Source organism: Prionailurus bengalensis, chromosome D4 (assembly GCF_016509475.1).
Source record: "Prionailurus bengalensis isolate Pbe53 chromosome D4, Fcat_Pben_1.1_paternal_pri, whole genome shotgun sequence".
Taxonomy (NCBI): domain Eukaryota; kingdom Metazoa; phylum Chordata; class Mammalia; order Carnivora; family Felidae; genus Prionailurus; species Prionailurus bengalensis.
Window position 1 is genome coordinate 40,032,664 of NC_057359.1, and position 19,272 is coordinate 40,051,935.

The 19,272-nt window shown below is 42.5% G+C and overlaps 1 protein-coding gene across 10 annotated transcripts in view; it reads right to left on the reverse strand.

Annotated features, from left to right (window-relative positions):
* FREM1 (FRAS1 related extracellular matrix 1) overlaps nucleotides 1-19,272 on the reverse strand; it is a 166,185-nt gene that overhangs the window by 43,410 nt on the left and 103,503 nt on the right. For 4 of the 10 annotated variants that reach the window (XM_043566603.1, XM_043566602.1, XM_043566601.1 and 1 more), the window contains exons 22-25: nucleotides 18,743-18,884; nucleotides 15,939-16,134; nucleotides 10,847-11,111; nucleotides 2,938-3,352 (exon numbers count right to left, since the gene is read on the reverse strand). In XM_043566603.1, coding sequence (XP_043422538.1) covers nucleotides 2,938-3,352; nucleotides 10,847-11,111; nucleotides 15,939-16,134; nucleotides 18,743-18,884 — 1,018 coding nt within the window. Of the gene's footprint in view, nucleotides 1-2,937; nucleotides 3,403-10,846; nucleotides 11,112-15,938; nucleotides 16,135-18,742; nucleotides 18,885-19,272 lie in introns of those variants that run through there. The other 6 variants (XM_043566610.1, XM_043566609.1, XM_043566605.1 and 3 more) reach the window with 5 other exon arrangements.

Here is a 19,272-nt window from a genome sequence, read left to right on the forward strand (position 1 = left end):
TACACATTAATATTTAAGCTCTGGGGGGCACCTCAGAGATTCATTCAGTTGAGTGTCCAACTCTTGATTTTGGCTCAGGTCATGATCTCACAGTAGGGAGATTGAGCCCTGCGTCAGGCTTCAAGCTGAGTGTAGAACCTTCTTGGGATTCTCTCTCTCCTTCTGCCCCTCTCCCCAACTCACACTTTCTCTCTCAAATAAAAATAAAAGTAATCTCTGGTTACATGGTCCCCTATTGTGTATTGGGTCCTACTTGCCCTAATCTCATTAAACTTCTGGTTTCTTCAAAAACAGGTCTTCTGGCTTAGCATACCAGAAGTATTTTAAAATATTGGAGCCCAAGACATTTTTTTTTTAAAGAAAAGAAGGCTACATCCTTTGATAACTTGTCTTGGATTCACTAAAAATCATCTCAGACACGCATAAACCACAGAAAGCAGCAACACTGGTCCTTTCCCACTCACCACCGGGTGTGTCCCCATTTAGGGAAGAGTACAAGAAATACTGAAGCAAGATAGCAGTATCTTGGTTACTGACATGATTTCCTACAATATGAAGTTCAGGTTGTGCACGCTGATTATCAGTGAAACGCACCTGTTTTGCACTTGTGAAGCCCAGTGGCTTTGCCCTCACTTACCCAGGTTGGGAGCCTAAGGGTAGTATACCCACCCTTGGGGGACTGATCTGGACCAACTCATGCCTCAGTGGTAGTTGACGTTAGTTTGTCTTACCAAAAAAGCTCTTAAAGGCAAGAGCCTGAGGGGCATCAGTCACTTACTTCCTAAACTGCTTGACCCCTCTGCTCAGAAAGACCAGAACATTTGGGAGAATTATGGGAGAAAGTTTGAGGCTTTCCTTGTCTACACATAATAGTATTTTTTGGCAAAGAAAACCTTGCCCTTTGGATGAAAAAGAACCTTCACAGCGTATATCCAACATTTTCCTATCAGTAAATTCTGCAACTTTCAAGAGATCACCCTCTTATAATAACCATGTTCTGTAAGATGATGTTGTTGTTGGGACTGGACTGATTTAAATTCTAATGCCTTTTCTAAATTCTACTCCCTATTCCTTCTCTACTCTGGGGGTAGGAAGGAACTCTGAGGCCTGTACTTAGAATGTATAACTCCTGCAAATTTGCAGCCAAATAGACCCGGAAAAGTATTACTGATTGGACAGCACAATGACATTCCTCTACCTAGTGCGGGGAGTCGGGAGTCAGGGGTCAGGAAAAAAATATATTAATAGACTGGAGAGTGGGATGAGACAAATAACAATTAAAACATATCACTTAAAAAAATACCCATAATGTTACTACAAAGTACTTCTTTCACGCTGTGTCAATGATATCAGTACCTTCTCTCTTCTCCCAGTGCATCATAATTTCAGGACATTTTCTGGACCTCCCTAGAGACAAAGACTTATCCAGCAACCACTCCACATCATCATGGCTCACCACCTTTCTACTCAAATCCCACCTTAGATAGAGACTGCGATGGTTAATTTCATACGTCAAGGTTGCTAGCTACGATGCTCATTTGGTCAAACAGCAGGTGAGATGTTGCCGTGAAGGTATTTTTTAGTTGTGGTTGACATTTCAGTCTGTTGACTTTGAGTAAAGCAGATTACCCTCCATAGTGTGGGTAGGACTTATCCAATCTGGTGAAGACCTAAAGAGACAAGACTGAGGTCCCCTAGATATGAAGCAATTCTGCCTCCAGACTGCCTTTGGGATGGAGACCACAACATCAATTCCTGATGAAGTGTCCATCCTCCCGGCCTGCCTTGCAGATTTTAGACATGTCAGACCCCACAACTGTGAGCCAATTTCCAAAAACAAATCTTTTTCTCTTTCTTTTTTCTCTCCTTTTCTCTATATAATACATCCTGTCTGCGCTATTTCTCTGGAAAATCCTGACCAACACAGGGACTAAAGAGCAAGGGAAAATTATTATTTTGCATAATCAGAAGGTATCCTGAAGTAACACACAGATTTAGCTTTCTTACAGTGGGTGGAAGTGTGTAGAACAGGATAAACTATATCCCAAGAGAGTGGATTCAAGGGTTTAAGAAACAGAACATGCTTGATGTGTTTTGAGTAAAAACAGAAAAACACATGATGCCCTCCCAAAATCATCCTGATAGGCAACATAAATGTGGCAGAGTAGTGCCAGAGAAAGGACACAGAATTTGGGATCAGAAAGACTAGAGGTCCTCATTTGGTTTCGATCAAGGTATTTAACTTGTGAATTTCCGAAGACCTATTAAATGGAAACGATAAAATTTCCCCTTTCACGAGAAGGAAATGAGATTTACGTAAAGTGGGCCTGCCCTACAGTTAACACTCCAGAACTTGTAACGGCTGCAGTTATGTCTCTCATCATCATTTCATGTGTCCTATCGATGCTGCCTTGTATGTTTTCGTATGTTTAATCGAAAACCGTTAAAATGCCAGCAGCTGATGAGGACCAATAAGCATCACCGCAATAGTACAGTTAGATATTACAACACTAGTTACAAGATATTGAGTATCTAATATATTTCAGGCAATATACTAGTGCCTTGGATACCACGATGCTGTAAGGCATGGTTTTCAAAGAAGAAAGGCTGAGTTCGAAGAGTTAAAAGACTCTCGTAAGGTCACACGGCTAATAAATGGCAAATAGAAATTCCAACCGAGTCAAGTCTGACTCCAAAGCCCATGTTTCCTGCTCCTTTCTGTCCTACCACGGACTCTTGGTCATTAGCTGGCAGGCGGGGACCACATCTGTCTTGTCCATATTAATACGCCTGGTGCCTTGCTTAGTGCCTGGCATGCTGTAAACACACTGCACGGTACACAGGTGAATAAAAGAAGGAAGGGAAGGAGGAAATAATTCTTCCCAAAGTTGTTTTCTCTACACCTGTGGCAATGAACCGGGGATTTGTCATACTTGCCTGGATGGTGAATGTAACAGGTTCTTGTCCCACTCTCCCATCCACAACAAAGCCTTGGTTTGTCCTATCTGTGGCCACAAAAGTAAAGCAGTCAACCTGGGAGTCCCCTCCCAAGTGCCTGTAGGCCACATTCCTGCTGTCCACGTCCTGCTGAGTAAAGTTGTGCCGAAGCAACATTGTCCCCCGCAGGTAAAGCTGGCCATGTTGTGGGTGCCGGACCAACACGAAGGTGAGGTTCTCCGCTGGGGTGTCAGGGTCGGTCAGCTGGAGGAGGTCAGGGGAAAGCAGGCCCGTGGCCCCCTCGGCCAGTCTCAGCCCCCTGTTCCTGGTCACCACGGGTAAGGCTCTGTCCACGGTCTCCAGTGTGATCTCAAACACCCCCTGTTTGGTCTGCAGCCCATTGCTGACAATGAATCTGGCAAAGAGAGGCAAGGCAGCCTTCAGCATGGGATCTTGTGTCACCATCTACCGGAATGAAATGATAACAATTCACACCTTTACTCAAGGACATGTTCTGTCGGGGCTCAAAGGAAAACTCAAGGGCAGATCTTTCAGAAGGATGCCGTTTTAGCCATTAAACCAATCACTAGGTAACACATAAACTACGTACATACTACATCCAAACATATTCTCTCAACAATGTCGGTGGCAGGGGCACCTGGGTGGCTCAGTTAGTTAAGCATCTGACTCTTGATTTTGGCTCAGGTCGTGATCTCACAGTTTCTCAGATGGATCCCTGGGTCAGGCTCTCTGCTGACAGTGTGGAGCCTGCTTGGGATTCTCTCTCTCCCTCTCTCTCTGCCCATTCCCCACTCACATGTGTTCTCCCTTCCCTCTCTCTCTCAAAATAAACTTAAAAAAAAAACATTGGTAGCAGACTCATGTGATAGAGTAGGCTAATTCTGCCAATGGTATTCCTCAGGCTCATCAGGATTCAGTATAATCAGTATTTAGCAGAATTCCTTGCCCTACATAGGAATTTCACATACCAGTAGACCCACGGCATGAGTCTGAAGAGTAGACCCATTTTACATATTCATAATTTTGCAACTGTATTTTACTTGTAGGCATTTAATGGGCCAAGCTTTTAAGACTGATAATTGGGGGGCCGATCCAGTGGCTCATTTTGGCTATTTCATTTTATTCATGTATTTTCATGGTAAATTTCTCAGGGGCAAGTCACATGACTCAGCTATGAGCGTAACCCCTCTCCCCTTCCTGGGCCTCATCTTCACTCTTCTGTAAACTAACAGATGGACCAGACGATTGCAAAGGACCATCCCGCTCTAAAATATCATGCGGTGTTCTAATCCCTTACATTTTTTCTTGTGCGTCTACATTTTCCCCTTACTGTATGCATGGGAGTTATGCTAGACAAAAATTACCTTCCTGATTTAAAGAAAAAAAATTCATAGCAGAAAGTAAAGAATGTAGTGGGAGATCATAAGACAGGTAGGAGGCAGAGCTGGGATCAGAACCAGGTCGCCGGACCCCACAACTTCTGCTCTTGCAAAGTTTTTAATATGGGCCAGTTTAATAGACCACAAAACCAGACTGGTGTACCTGAGTGCCACTGCAGAACGATGAAGAGAAAGCTCAAATGATATCAATTCAAAGTAAGCAAAATCTCTCACATGACCTTGGACGTATGATACCCTAATGTGCTTTTGATTTTATTGATCACTAAACCACATTCCACCCACCACTGCCAAAGTCAAAATAAAACTAACGGAAGTGATCTTTAGAATGTGTCGATGTGTAAGTTTGATTTGGAGGGCGACTGAGAGTATCATGAAATTAAGCAAAGCGAACACGCTGTGGCAACTCCAAAATATTAGGAAACCACTACTCTCAAATGTAACTCACAAATACACCACAGACCCAGGAAATATACTGCGAAATAATCACGGAGTTGTAGCTATCAATTTTTCTCCATGTACCGTGGTTGCTAGAAATATTCATGGAGGAGACACTCTTGCATTCCACGGATGTAAAAATCTCTAAAAAGAATGTTTTAGCAGAATATAACCTTAAATTATATAAGAATTTTCTTCGGAGGTTTCTTTTTAATGAGAGAAGATATGAGGTTTCTATTTATTTTACTAATCTGACGAATTTGACTCATAAGTTCTTTATTCTTTGTAAAAATGTGTCTTGTCCTTCAGGGCTTAAGGGTTGATGCTTTGCTTTTTTTTCCATTATTTTTATCATTTTTTTAAATATGAAATTTATTGTCAAATTGGTTTCCATACAACACCCAGTGCTCATCCCAACAGGTGCCCTCCTCAATGCCCCTCACCCGCCCTCCCCTCCCTCCCACCCCCCATCGACCCTCAGTTTATTTTCAGTTTGCTTTGCTTCTGAATAGGAAAGAACCTGAAACCAGGTTGTAGGAGCACAACAGAAACCAGGTTGTAGGAGCACAACAGCCTCAGCCTGCCTGAGGCAAAGGGTTCAGCAAAAGGAGCAGCTGGACGAAAAGGAAAAGAAGAGAGGTTTGGCTGAGCACAGATTTTACTCTGAAGGCTAAGCTCAAGGTTTGAGCTTTCTAATTATCTAGTTGATAAGCCTGCCTCCCAAGAAAATATGACATGATGCACAGGAAAAGGATCTATCCCGTGAAATTGCCAAGTGGAATATTACAAATAAAGCAGACTTTTGACATTTCACACACCTCGATTTGCAAAGAATATAACCTGTTTTTTTTTTTCTCCATAGCATTATTTTTACAGTCTGAATAAAGACCATAACTTTAGAATTGCAGATTGAGTAAAATTGCCTAGTTTTCCTTAAAATAAAACAAGCAGCTTTTCTTGTGCAAAGCTAAACGTTTGCTAAATGTGTTCTAAGCCAATAGGGCAATGTCACTGCTGGCTCATGAGTGTTTGCAAAATTCGTTATTTTTGAAAAAGCAAACAGAAACGCACCCGGAAAACTATCTGTGTGCTCTTCAGCTTGTACTTTGTAGTCACCTTGACAGTTTCAGATGTCAAGTGATACGCGTTTTTAAGATAAAAATCACGATCTGCTTCTCAGGGAAAGCCTTGCTTGGAATTATGCTTTTATTCCACTGTTTACCTGTTACTTTTTCAGGTTTCCTCCCTGGAGCCTATCATCTGACCCCAAGTCAAGCAAGGTGGCCGTAATTCCCTCTGGGCCTCCAATTTGTCTTTTTTCCACTCTCCCCCTCCAGAAATATGTCTCATGCCTCCCATTTCAAATAAAGTGGCTCTCTATTCCCTACCCGATCCCTATCTCAAAAATACACTCTTCTGGGAAGTTTTAAGTCAGCTGTTTATGGTTTAGCACAAATTTAAGGCAAAGGACATGCGTTTTTCGTATAAATAGTGGAATTAAAGAATTCGTGACCCATTAAAAGCACCCTGTCAGAGATGGGTGGAGAAGAAAGGAGAAAGGAGGGGAGAGATGGAGATCAGTAGAAAGGGAGTTCAAAGGGGACTCGAGTGAGTCACAGGGGGGCATTCTGACTTTCCTCCCTGGAGAGTGAATTCTGAAAACACCTCAAAGCTCAGTCTCAGGACAGCCGCGGTTGTCTACAAACGCATGACCTGTGTGAGGACACTGACGTTGTCTTGCGGTTCAGGCTGTCCATGTCAGACTCCTCCCTGCCTGATGATGGGGATCTGACCATGTCGGAAATCGGCAGCCTGCCATCAGACAGATGGGAATGACGGCAAGCAAGCCAGGGACCATATAAGAGTAAGAAATATGTTGACCGAGGCCAGTGTTCCCAGCTGGGACACTGAGGCAGCTGTCTGTGCTGACCGAAAGCTAATAAGCCAGTGGTGAAAAGGATGACATTTCTGACCCTGACTGGGTCAAACACATCATGCCACTTTCACGAGTAACAACGCAAACTAGTCACGGGCAGAGAAACGTTGTCAGAGGGAGACAGGGTGAACGGTCATGGTTGGCTTCCCAGTCACAATGAGCCTAGCAGAACAAGGGCAACAAGGTCAGTGCTGTTCACGTCTGCCAAGGTTGACCAGATGATCTTCCAAATGCTCTCCCCCACCCCCACCCCCGCCAAAGAAACCTCCCAAATACATTTTCAAGTTTGCAAACAACCGTGCCATGGCTATGATGGCATGCGTCCCAAGGTTAAGAAGCTGGTGATACCAAGGCAGCAGCTCCTTCCGTGGATCCGTTTTGTTGAACTTCCTTTATTAGGCCCCCCTGAGAAGAGACGCAGCGAGGATGACCACGGTTCTCGTGAAATTTGGGGAATGGCTCTCCGATTTGTCTGGGGGTGCCTGCCTGGTCTGATTTCACCATTACCAGGGTGCTTTCAGGCTTTCTGCATTTCCTGGCACTCGAGTTGGCTGAAGAATCTGCCATCTGTCATGGCATTTAAAAGATAAAAATGGAATCATAAATAGAGCCAGTTCCGAAGGAGAAAAAAAAAAAAAAAAAAAGTCCAGCCAGCATGTCAAAATGGAGGACATTAGCATGTTCTTTCAGTACCCGACTGCCAGCAGCTGAAGTCAGCTTGCTAATCACTTGGTGTCATCTGTCCTAACATGTGCTGCCATATCTTTCTTCCAGGCCAGCAGCACCAAACAATGCAGGAGAAATTTATGATTCACAAACTACTTTTGCAGAAGGTAAAACCTGACCATTAAACCCCCCCATTTCATTAATCCTGCCGTATCTTCCATTAAAAAGAGAAGGGGGAAAGGAAAAATCCTCTGCCGCAGAATTTCCCTCTTCTACCCAGCCAAATTCCTTGCCAAGTTCAACAGCAAGCAACGTAAATTTAGGTGATCAGATTGGCTGCGTGTGTTTCATATTTTAAAAAGCGCCACAGTCACACTTTCATTAAGACGGACTTTCGGCTTTGGTTTAGCTCCACTTGACAAACACCACAGCAGCCCATGGCCGGGCTGGTGAAACGACAAGATTAAAACACGGGTCTTCGGCAGATGCTAGGCTCTTCCATCACAAATATGTTAAGACTGCTGGCCAAACATCAGAACGACACATGGAGGAGATTTCTTCCCACAGGTGCATATTCTCCATGAAGTTTTGGTACAATGGAGAAATCTCTTCAAAACGAGATCTGAGGCCAAATTCAGCTCTGATACTCATTTATGTCCATGTAGATGACTCTCTATGCCTCTCTATGCCTCTATGCCTCTATGAGTCTCTATGCCTCTCTATGCCTCTATGACTCTCTATGCCTCTTGGAACCTTGGTTTTCTCATGCCAAAAATGGGAACAAATCATCTCGAGATCTCGAGATGGTGGCATAAGGCTTAAAAGATAGGAGAGACAAAAAAGAGTCTAGTACCCTGCCTGACGTATTGCGGGTATTCAAGCGATACTAGCTTTCCTACACCTCAATGTTTTCCAACCCTTCTCTCCTAGTCTTGAGTCATTCAAACAACACCTTTTTGCCATATTCTTGTAGTACCTGTATGCGTATGACTTAACTGTTTTGCTTTATATCAGTCGCTCTTGTATTTAAATAAGTGTATTTAAAAGGACCCCTTTTAACCAGTACTGTCTGCTGAAAAGGAAAGCAGTTAATACTGAAGAACTGTTAAAAACATGGGGGAACAGTTAAAAACTGTTGAGACACGGGACTCAAACCCACGAACCACAAGATCATGATACTGAGCTGAAATCAAGAGTTGGATGCTTAACAGACTGAGCTACCCAGGTGCCTCCCCCCACCCCCAATGCTTTTAAAATTATAGATTCCTGACCCAAGACTGGATTTAGCAAAGTCACCTCTCTGGAGTGAGAGCCAAGAATGTGTTTTTATCAGTCCTCCTGGTAAATCTCTTAAAGATCTAGATATTTTAAAAATCCCTAGGGTAAATGATTTCTAAAATGTCATCTAGTATGACTTTCTATGGCTGTGAATTAGGAAAATTTTAGAGTATCATCAATCCTCCCATACAGACATTTTTTTTTTCGTTTGCAGCTCATCATCACTATCTGATTAATACCTAAGCTTGATTTCTGGACATCTAGATGCATTCACTCATTGGCTTCTCCCGCAGGGTCACTGGTTTCTCCAAAGAGTCATTAACGTCTTCAGCAAACTGTCCCATGAGTCCTGACTGGGGAAAGTGGGAATGGAAAGGAGCAAGCCGTTCCAGAAATGGGTGTAAAATTATAGGCCCTGAATCTGCTATACATGAATTAAGCCAAGAAGCACCCAACCTCTATACTTAACCAGGAAAAAAAGAACAATCATTGTTCTTCTTTGTCATTTCTTTCCTCCTTCAAGAATAAGCTTGGTATTGTAAAGACTGGCAGAAAAAGGGAGCCAAGGAAAGAATATAGTAAATAATGATAACAGTAGCAATAACAATAATAATAATAACCATAAGAGCAGCTAATACTTATTTAATTCTTCCTGTGTGCCACATATTTTTATAAGTACTTTACATGCATAAACTCACTGAAACCTCCCACCACTCCCATGAAACATGTACTATGCACATCATTCCCTTTCACAAAAAAGGACACCAGAGCACTGGACGATGTGTGAGTTGACCACAGAGTGGTCTTAAAACTATACCACTTCCAGAGCAAAAGAACCAGCATAAAAAGGAATCCACACATATGATGCTTTGGCTAGTGCCTAGCAACACTCAAACACGGAACTGTTATTTAGAAATTGATCAACCAAACGATTATCTGCTTGTTAAGGACATTTGTCAAAAGAAAAAAAAAAAGATTCTGTTAGTTCAAACTTCCCCCAATTTTTTAACAGCTGACTATCCCAGTCATCTCAAGCAAAGTCATCTTTACTGACATTGAAACAATGTTTAGTACAGCAGACATATTGAATTTAGAGAGAATGTATGACAGAGGAGAGTAGTGTTTGAGCATGCGTGTATCAGTGCACTTGATAACTGACGGGAACCCAATGAATAACATGGGAGTATGTTACATTCACATGAGTGATAGTGCTCTTTTGAAGGGTGTATCCTTTTTTTTTTTTAACATTTTATTTTTATGCAATCTCTGCACTCAACGTGGGGCTCGAACTCACGACCCCAAGATCAAGAGTCACATGCTCTTCTGACTGAAGACAGCGAGGCGCCCCATTGAAGGCTGTATTCTGACTTGGTGAAAATTGTACCGGGTGTCAGAAGCTCTTCATATATGGGCAAATGCCCTCAGGGCCTCCATTTTAATTGGTAAAACTCAGGAATGCCTATGTAGCATGATTCCCCCAAAGGCTAGTCCAAGATTTCTAGACTCTCATCCCAGGCCTGGGCATCTGGATTTCTATCAAGGACCTTGAGTTCAGCCAGCTTTGAGCACTGCTAAATTCTCTAGAGTTTGTCTTGCTTTATGTGACTGGAAACAGATTTCAATATTTTAAATGAGTGCAGACTTTCATTAATGTTGGATGTTTGTCTTTGCACCAGATTGTTTTTCACTCCAATGATGTGTTTGATACAGAATTCTTGAACGTGTACACAGCAGCATCCCCCCCCTTATAACACTGTTTCTATGGAGAAACATGATCCACTTTATGACAGCATGATTTATGATATAGTTCCTGGAACACATCGTGTCAAAAGGCAGTGTCTGCTTTTGCCAAATGTTTACTAAATACCTTTCCTCAGATAGAAAAAGATACTCCAAAAAAGCAGTAAATTAGTTTTCTATGTCTCTCCTTAGCTGGGATCTCCGGTCTTCACATTCCTCCTAGAACAGCTGGCATTTAGATGTGCTTTATTTTTAAACGACAGCCCTAATATCTTGCTTTGCCGTTGTCCTTTTAATTGCATATTTTCATGCATCTCGGGAGTAGAAGACCAGTGCAACACCAGAGTTGGAAGAGAACTTATTTTCTGCCACCTTTTGTCTTTCTAAGCATTAACCCAGGGAAGGGGTTCTGAAAAGTTTCCTTGGGGCTCACCTGAAGGTATCATGGGAGACAGCCACCTTGCTCTTATGTACATAACAGACTGTCTGTCCTGCTATGTCCATTTGGCTGAAGCTTGCAATGGGGACTCCAGGATAGCGGACATATTCGACCTGGCCATACCGCGGAGCGGAAGTGATGATGTAGAGCAGTTCCTCGGGTTTGTCTGTTCCATCCACTGCAAGGAGAGTGGTGGTCGTCAAGAAACCTCGCTCGCCTTTAGACACCACAAGCGGTTTTGCAAGGATGACAATGTCACCTGCAGAGCAGAAGAGCTTGTGGTCAAGACCCAAATTAAAAAAAAAAAAAAAGTCCAAGGTAAAGGTAAAAACCAAAGGCCAAATGGCAGAAATCAAAACTAATATGGCATAGAAAGGTTTATATAATCATGAGTAATGAAAGAATGAGGCAAAAGACAAGAGCAGATAGGACACAGCAGGGGAAACACATATGGCCAAATAAAGATGCAAAGAAGAAGGTCGGTCTCATAAATAATTGTGGAAATACAAATCAAGATCACAGTAAGTTACAACCGTCTCGTAACTCCTTGATTTGCAAACGTTTAGGATTCTGATGATACCAAGCGTTGAAGAGGATGTACAATCTTGCACACGATTCTGGTAGGAATGTAAATTGGCACATGTTTGGCATTATTTTGTAAAGAGTAGAATAGTCACAGACGTCTTGACCCCCTGATTCCACTCCAGCTGTGTCCTGGAGAGAAATGCGCGCTCCGGCACCCAGGAGACGTGGACCAGGCCAGCCAGGGCAACCCTGCCGCAATGGAAAGTGCTGGGGACAACCCAAATGCCTTTGCAAAAGGTAAATCTGTAAACAAACCAGAGTCTAATCAGACAGCTGCATCGTGTACCGTAGCAAAATGAGTGAACTACCGCTACGTGCAACAGCACAGACGTAGCTTGCTGACGATGGTTAGCTGCCTGAGCACATCCCAGAAAACGATACACAAAAGTCAGAATATGGACACAGAATTCAGGAGGACAGTTCTCTCTGGAGGGTGGGAAGAGCACATAGGTAGGTGTTTATTACTGTTAATGCTCCAGTCCTTGAATTGTATGGCGGTTGCACAGGAGCGTATTATGTATTTCAAAGAGAATAAATGAATGAGCGAACGAATTGTATAAATGAGTGACGTAGAAGAGGGTCACATGGGGACTAATGGTGCCGCTTTACAAACTAAGGATTATAATCCAGTTTGGTTCACCTCATTCATTTAAAAAATGATCACAACACAGATATTGAGCTTTCTACTTTGTGCCAGGCACAGGGGTAAGGCTTTTTCACCTTCACATCAACTGTGACGTAGCATATTATAATATTCCCCAGGTTCTAAATGAGGAAACTAAGGTATCGAAATGCTAACCAACTTGCTAACAATGATACATGTAATAAGAGGTAGAGATAGAATTTATGCTCGAGCCATCTGACTCAAGAACACAAACTTGAACCCTAGATTATTTTGCTGCTTTTCTGTACGATATCGCAGCTCTTAAATATCAGCACGAAAAGAATGAATGTCCAAAAGGATGTACATGTGAAGTAAATGCCAAGCCATTTGTACATTTGTTTATTTATTTTTTTCAACGTTTTTTTTTATTTATTTTTGGGACAGAGAGAGACAGAGCATGAACGGGGGAGGGGCAGAGAGAGAGGGAGACACAGAATCGGAAACAGGCTCCAGGCTCCGAGCCATCAGCCCAGAGCCTGACGCGGGGCTCTAACTCACGGACCACGAGATCGTGACCTGGCTGAAGTCAGACACTTAACCGACTGCACCACCCAGGCGCCCCGCCATTTCTACATTTAAAAACACAATTGTCAATAAAATTTGAAAAGACATTCAGTCCCATGAGGAAACAAACAAACAAACAAAAAAATATCAAGGAGGTACAACTAGACCAGTGGTTCTCAATGAGTGGCAGTTTAGGCCTCCAGGGGACATTTGGCAATGTCTAGAGACAGTTGTGGTGGTTATAACTGGGGGTTTCTATGGGCTTCTAATAGGTAGAGGCCAGAGATGCTTCTAAACTTCCTATAATGCCCAAGAAGGTCCATTACAACAAAGAATTATCTATCCCCAAATGTCAATAGTGCTAAGACTGAGAAACTCTGTTTCAGATGATAAAATTGGTCTTTTGGTATATTATTGTGCTTTTAACTCAAAGTGCTATCCAACATAAGTGCAATGGAGAATCAAAACCCATCCTAACTGTAAATCGAAACCTGAGTCCCAGATGAGGCTTGCCCCGTGGGGGTCAAGAAGAACATATCAAGGGAGCAGAAGAATGAACAAAGCTGGGGACACAAAAATGACCCAAGGAGTAGAAGTGGAAGGTGGATCTGAAGGGAGAAAGAGCATCTGGGCTTACCCTCATTACAGGTTTTCAGCACTGTGATGGCAGAGTGTGGTTTGGGGCCAACTACAGACCACGTCCCTTTAAGTTTCTCTCAGAGATCTCCACATCACTTTTGCCAGTGTGCGAACCACAAGACACAGAACCAATGGAAGGCCTGATGTTATTGACAATCGCTCCCCAGTGGAGATAACCCAAATGCTCAATATCAGATTTATGGCTTCGTGTGATTATTCAGTGGAGTTTTCTCTAGAGATGAACAATTACGGTCATAAAGTTATGCTAACAACTTGAGGAGACTCACACTAGGTAAAAATAAATAAATAAATAAACAAACAAACAAACAAATAAATAAATAAAATAAGAATACAACACTGTGTAGATATAAAACATATCATGATGTTAAAAAAAAAAAAAAACAAAGAGAAGAAACTCGGAACTTTGGCAAATGCTGATAGAGTAATGTATCTGTTTGATATAAGTGTTCACAAATCCTTTTAGAAAATAATCCCGGGGCACCTGCGTGGCTCAGTCAGTTAAACGTCCAACTTCGGCTCAGGTCATGATCTCGCGGTTTGTGGGTTCAAGCCCCGCATCAGGTTCTGTGCTGACAGCTCAGAGCGTGGAGCCTGCTTCGGATTTTTGTGTCTCTCCATCTCTCGGCCCCTCCCCTGTTCATGCTCTGTGTCTCTCTGTCTCTCAACAATAAACAAATGTTAAAAAAAAAAAATTAAAAAAAAAAGAAGAAAGAAAATAATCCCACATTGGCAGCTGGGTGGCTCAGCTGGTTAAGCGTCCAACTTCTGATCTCGGTTCAGGTTGTGATCTCATGGGATTGAGCCCCACCTGGGGCACTGTACTGAGTGTGGAGCCTGCTTGAGAGTCAGTCTCTCTCTTACCCCCCCCCCCCACAAAATACATAAAGTAAACTTAAAAAAAGATGAGAGAATCCCATGTCAGTCATAGCAGAGACTGACCAGGGGCTCACCAGCCTCATTTCCTCTCCATCCTGGGCACATCACTTAGAGTTTCTACTGCCCGGCCTCTCTTAATGTGGTGCATGACTGTGATTCTGCCCCTGGGATATATCGAAGACAGGTACTTCCACGCCTAGGACAGGCAACCTCTCATTTCCCTCCATGTTTCACTTCCAGAGGGATTCCGAGGGCTTCAGAGATGAAGGAATCTCCAGTTGGAAAAAACCCCTAGATGGCTGGGTAGAACAGAACCGTCCTCCGCCCTCACGAATGTGCCATGCTTAGCCAAGGGCAGGCTGTCCTAATACGTTAGCTGTCTGCGCTGATAGAGTACTTGCATTATATTTCGCCTGGACATATATTTATGGTGAACGCAGTAGCCTTACTTTTGCAGAGAGAAAGAAATGTGTCTAGCTTATCTGAGGGTTACCTACTGGACGTCTTCAAGGAACGTCTTTTATGATCGGGAAACAAGCAAATGAAATATGTTATTTTATATTCCCAAATAAACTTATTAAAACCAATCAAGCTGACTGAAATTAAAAAGAGAAAAGAGGGGCTCCTGGGTGGCGCAGTCGGTTAAGCGTCCGACTTCAGCCAGGTCACGATCTCGCGGTCCGTGAGTTCGAGCCCCGCGTCAGGCTCTGGGCTGATGGCTCAGAGCCTGGAGCCTGTTTCCGAATCTGTGTCTCCCTCTCTCTCTGCCCCTCCCCCGTTCATGCTCTGTCTCTCTCTGTCCCAAAAATAAATAAACGTTGAAAAAAAAAATTTAAAAAAAAAGAGAAAAGATTCAGGGCAATTGTAATTCTATCACACACACGATGTAAGGTTTACACCGCACTCAGAGCTTCCTGGCAGCAAGGCAAAAAAGGAAGCATTCGGTCATTCAAGAACGTACTGGAGATTCGAGAATATGCTTGGTCCTAGAAATACAGAGATTCTGGGACTATACAGAGGAACAAGAAATGGACTTACCGTCTTCACGTAAACTCTAAGCAAAATTATGGGGTAGTGACAGCTAGGCACGAAGGGCTTACACTTTGCCCTGTTGAACTTCCTTTCCAGTATTCTTTTCACCTTCCTCCTGCTACCATTTATACACTGCTGAGTCCTATTATACAAATGGTTGCTTAATTCAAGAGAAGCTTAGTATCTCATCATGCTCTCCCTTGCCCCTAAAAGAGTCTGTATCAGCACTTTCAAGGCCAAAAGAGCAACAGCCTAACCTTTTCGATGGCAAAGTTCCTTTTTATAATTTTTCAACCTTAAAATATATTTATATTTCCTTTTTTATTATTATATTGGAAACGTTTTTCCCATGAAACTTCATTTTCAAGTAATAATTCACTTCTGGGCGATAAAATTAGAGTTATCACATGGAGTTGGTAAACTTTCACTTACAGCAGAAAACCCTGACTGTTTTAAGCAGCCTGTGCAGCCATCTTGTGGGCAAGGTTGGATTTCCAATAGGCTCTTTAAAATAACTAAAAATAACAAACAGAAGGACTTCTGTCATGAACCCCGTAGCTCCCAGGCAAAGCGGGTGAGGAGTCAAAGAAGCAAATCATAAATGATGGAATTTTAGGTACAAAGGACAGAAGGCAAAAAGGAAAGGAGAGAGGGAGGAAGACAGAAGGAGGGAGAAGGAAGGACAGAAGGAAGGTAGCTGAAAACCTTTCAGTGCTTCCAGCAGCTCAGTTCGGACCAATAACCCTGATAGAGATGCTTTTTTACCTTTTCCCATATCCTTGATGGTGATGTGACAGTCAAATGCCGGTGACCTGTTGTCACCATCCCAGAGGTAGAAGGTAAAGCTGTCTCGGTTCTGGGAGTCCATCGCCCCGGTGTGTGTGTATCTCAGCAAGTTCAGATCGACGTCCTCCTGAGTGCACTTCATGCCAGGGTGGAGAGGGACCCAGTCCCTCCCTAGCTGAAAGGTGCCAGAGTTAGTCAGCCGCCCGTGGTGTTTTCCTTCCAAGCTGTGTTAGTGGACATTTTCCATGTCCCCTGTAAACCTCCAATATAAATGATATTTCAGGGAATCTCCAGATGCAATTTTTTTTTTTTGCCATTTTACCTTATTTTTTTTTTTCCTTTCAAAGAAATATATTAAAACAAATTAAGACCTTGGGGAAAGAACTACCTTCAACTAAAGGATTTTTGACAGTCGTGTGGCAATTCAACAGCAGTGCCACTTCCAAGGTATTTATCATAAGCAATCATAGCTGATTGAATATTCCAATGAATGAGAGCAGGTGGGTAATCGAGCTTCTGAAATTGATTCTTTAAAAATTAAATGTGTTTCATTTGAGGTTTCCTTTTTTTTTTTCCTAGGTCCTATCATTGTACAATTAATCAAACCTATTTTTTTTTCAAACTTGTTTATCACTGGACTAATCTGAAATAGAAAAAAAAAAAAAAGAATGGATGTATTTACTCCCAGTTAGCTTTCCCTAACAATAGCTCATAAAAGTTACCTGACATAATTCAAGAAAAATGTCATCTTACAAATTTACTCTACCATATTATCTCGTGCTTTTCCTTGTCTGGTTTAAGAGATTAAAATAAAAATGTGAAACCTTGTTTGTTTGGTTTTTTTTTCTTTCCTTTGACACGTCATTCCACAGATTCTCAGTTCCTAGCAAAAAATGCTTTGTCCTGCCCTCCCTTCATTGTGTTACCCCTTCCCTTTCTATCCTATTTGATCAAGTTTCCTCCTCTTTAATATTTCTGCTCATCTGATGTTTCTACAGAGGTATGTTCTGTCCTAGTGCTCACTGGGTGAAAGTTGGTTATATTGTAACAATCAAGCTCATTATGTGTTTCCACCTAAGATCTGTTTGCAAGTTTCATTTTTAAAAACAGTCTCCTTGGAGTTTTAAACTGGACAGCCTGCAATTCTATTTAACTTTTCTCTCTTGTAATCTTTTCTGAGAAAGCAAATACAGAAGAAGATATCTTTTGCTATCTCCCATCTCCATACAATTCCCCATCTGCACTCCCAAATGCCAGCTTTGATTTGATGAAAATCTTTGCAAGCCCCCAAAGAGGAAGAGAGTCAGGCTTAAGGTGGGGCCAACTAAGGAAAGTCAACCAGAATAGAAGAACCCTTGAGAAAGTCCAGGAATCCTGGAGTCCTGGTCCCGGGTCTTGGAGAGACTTGGAACACCCCAAGGGAGCTGGGAGACTCAGTGGTGCCGTACAGGGAACCTGGACCCATCTGGATTTTCACACACCCAAAACACTTCAGTTCCCATACTACCCAAATGTGTGAGCTCTCACTGCAGTTCTGCTTCATTACTCTTTGAAATGAAATAAGGACACAGCTGTACCTCAATGTGAATCAGCGATTGCTCTTCATTCTGATTCTCTATGGTGCCTACAATCTAAGACAATCAAGCTGTTCCACGAAGAATGAATCCTCGCTGCTCTTCTAGGACTATTATAAGTTAAGCGCTCAGTCAAATAATCACATTGGGGATGGTTGGTGGTTATTGTTGCTGGCTTTAATCCATCATTCAAATAAACATTTTGATGGATTACTCAAGTGACCTTTTCAAGTGACTGATCCATAATTTGTGTCGGGCTACTCCATGGTTGTCATGCACACAGTCTGAATCAGACTGGGGAGCAGCGCCATTTGTTAAAAGAGTCTCTTTTCTCTACTGTATTGCCTCTGCTCCTTTGCCAAAGACCCGCTGACTGTATTTTTGGGAGGGTCTACTTCTGGACTCTCTGTTCGGTTCCACTGATCTGTTTGTTCTTTCACCAAACCCACACTAACTGAATTAATGCAGCTTTATCGTAAGTCTTGAAGTCAGGCAATGTGATTACTTTAATTATGCACTCCTTTTTGCTCACTATTTTGGGTATTTTGCCTCTCCCTATGAACTTTAGAATCAGATTGTAAATATCCACAACAACTGCTCTTCAGAGTAGTCTATTACAAACGTTTTTTGTTTTTTTTTTTTAATTTTTTTTTCAACGTTTTTATTTATTTTTGGGACAGAGAGAGACAGAGCATGAACGGGGGAGGGGCAGAGAGAGAGGGAGACACAGAATCGGAAACAGGCTCCAGGCTCTGAGCCATCAGCCCAGAGCCTGATGCGGGGCTCGAACTCACGGACCGCGAGATCGTGACCTGGCTGAAGTCGGACGCTTAACCGACTGCGCCACCCAGGCGCCCCTATTACAAACGTTTTTAATGTGGTGGGAATTAAGATATCTCAAAGGATGCCTGGCTCTCACCAGAAGTTAGACAATTTGATTTACCCCAGTAACCCCCTCTCCCAAAATTTAGGTACAATCCCAAGGGACAGGGAACAATAGAGAACCTTATTACTGGTTGAATATACCCTTAGTTGAGTAAAGAAAACTGAGTAGAGTGTGAGCTCACCCCAAACCAAGAAAATTAAATTTTCTACCTCTGGGCAAAAGGTGGCTGTGAGAGAATAAATTCAGTTACAGAAATCTGTGTATTAAGAAAATTTATACCTGCCACATTAGTTTTGAAAAACAAAAGTAAAAAGGCCACTAACCTTGAGTTGAAGTTGCCCATTTTGGGGAAGCCTTTCAAATAAATAGTAAATCTTCTCCCTGGGTGAGTCTTCATCTACGGCCGAAAGAATGGCACTAGAAACAATTCGAGCTTCACCCATTTTCACTGTAAGTTCAGCCTTCCTGTAAAAAGGAGATGTCGAGGTCAACAGGAAAATAGAAGGCATTGCTTTCACAGGGGTCATTCAGAATGACTATTACGGTTCCCAATCTTCAACAATTGGGGGATGATGTTCCACATCCCACGTATATGGACTCATCCGGTGATGAGTCGGACTTGTGAAATGGGCTCTCATTTCCCTTTACACTTGAACGTCCTAAAAAGACAATCAGTCGGCAACGAGGAAGATGGTATGAGGTAATTAAATCCTTCTAACGGTTAACCTGCGTTGAACTTCACAACTTTATGTTGTAATTTCTCTTATAAAGTGGGTTGGTTTCCAATATTTCATCTGCTACCACAACAGCTTCAGGACCTAAGTAGCCAAGGTATTATCATTCTAATTTCACC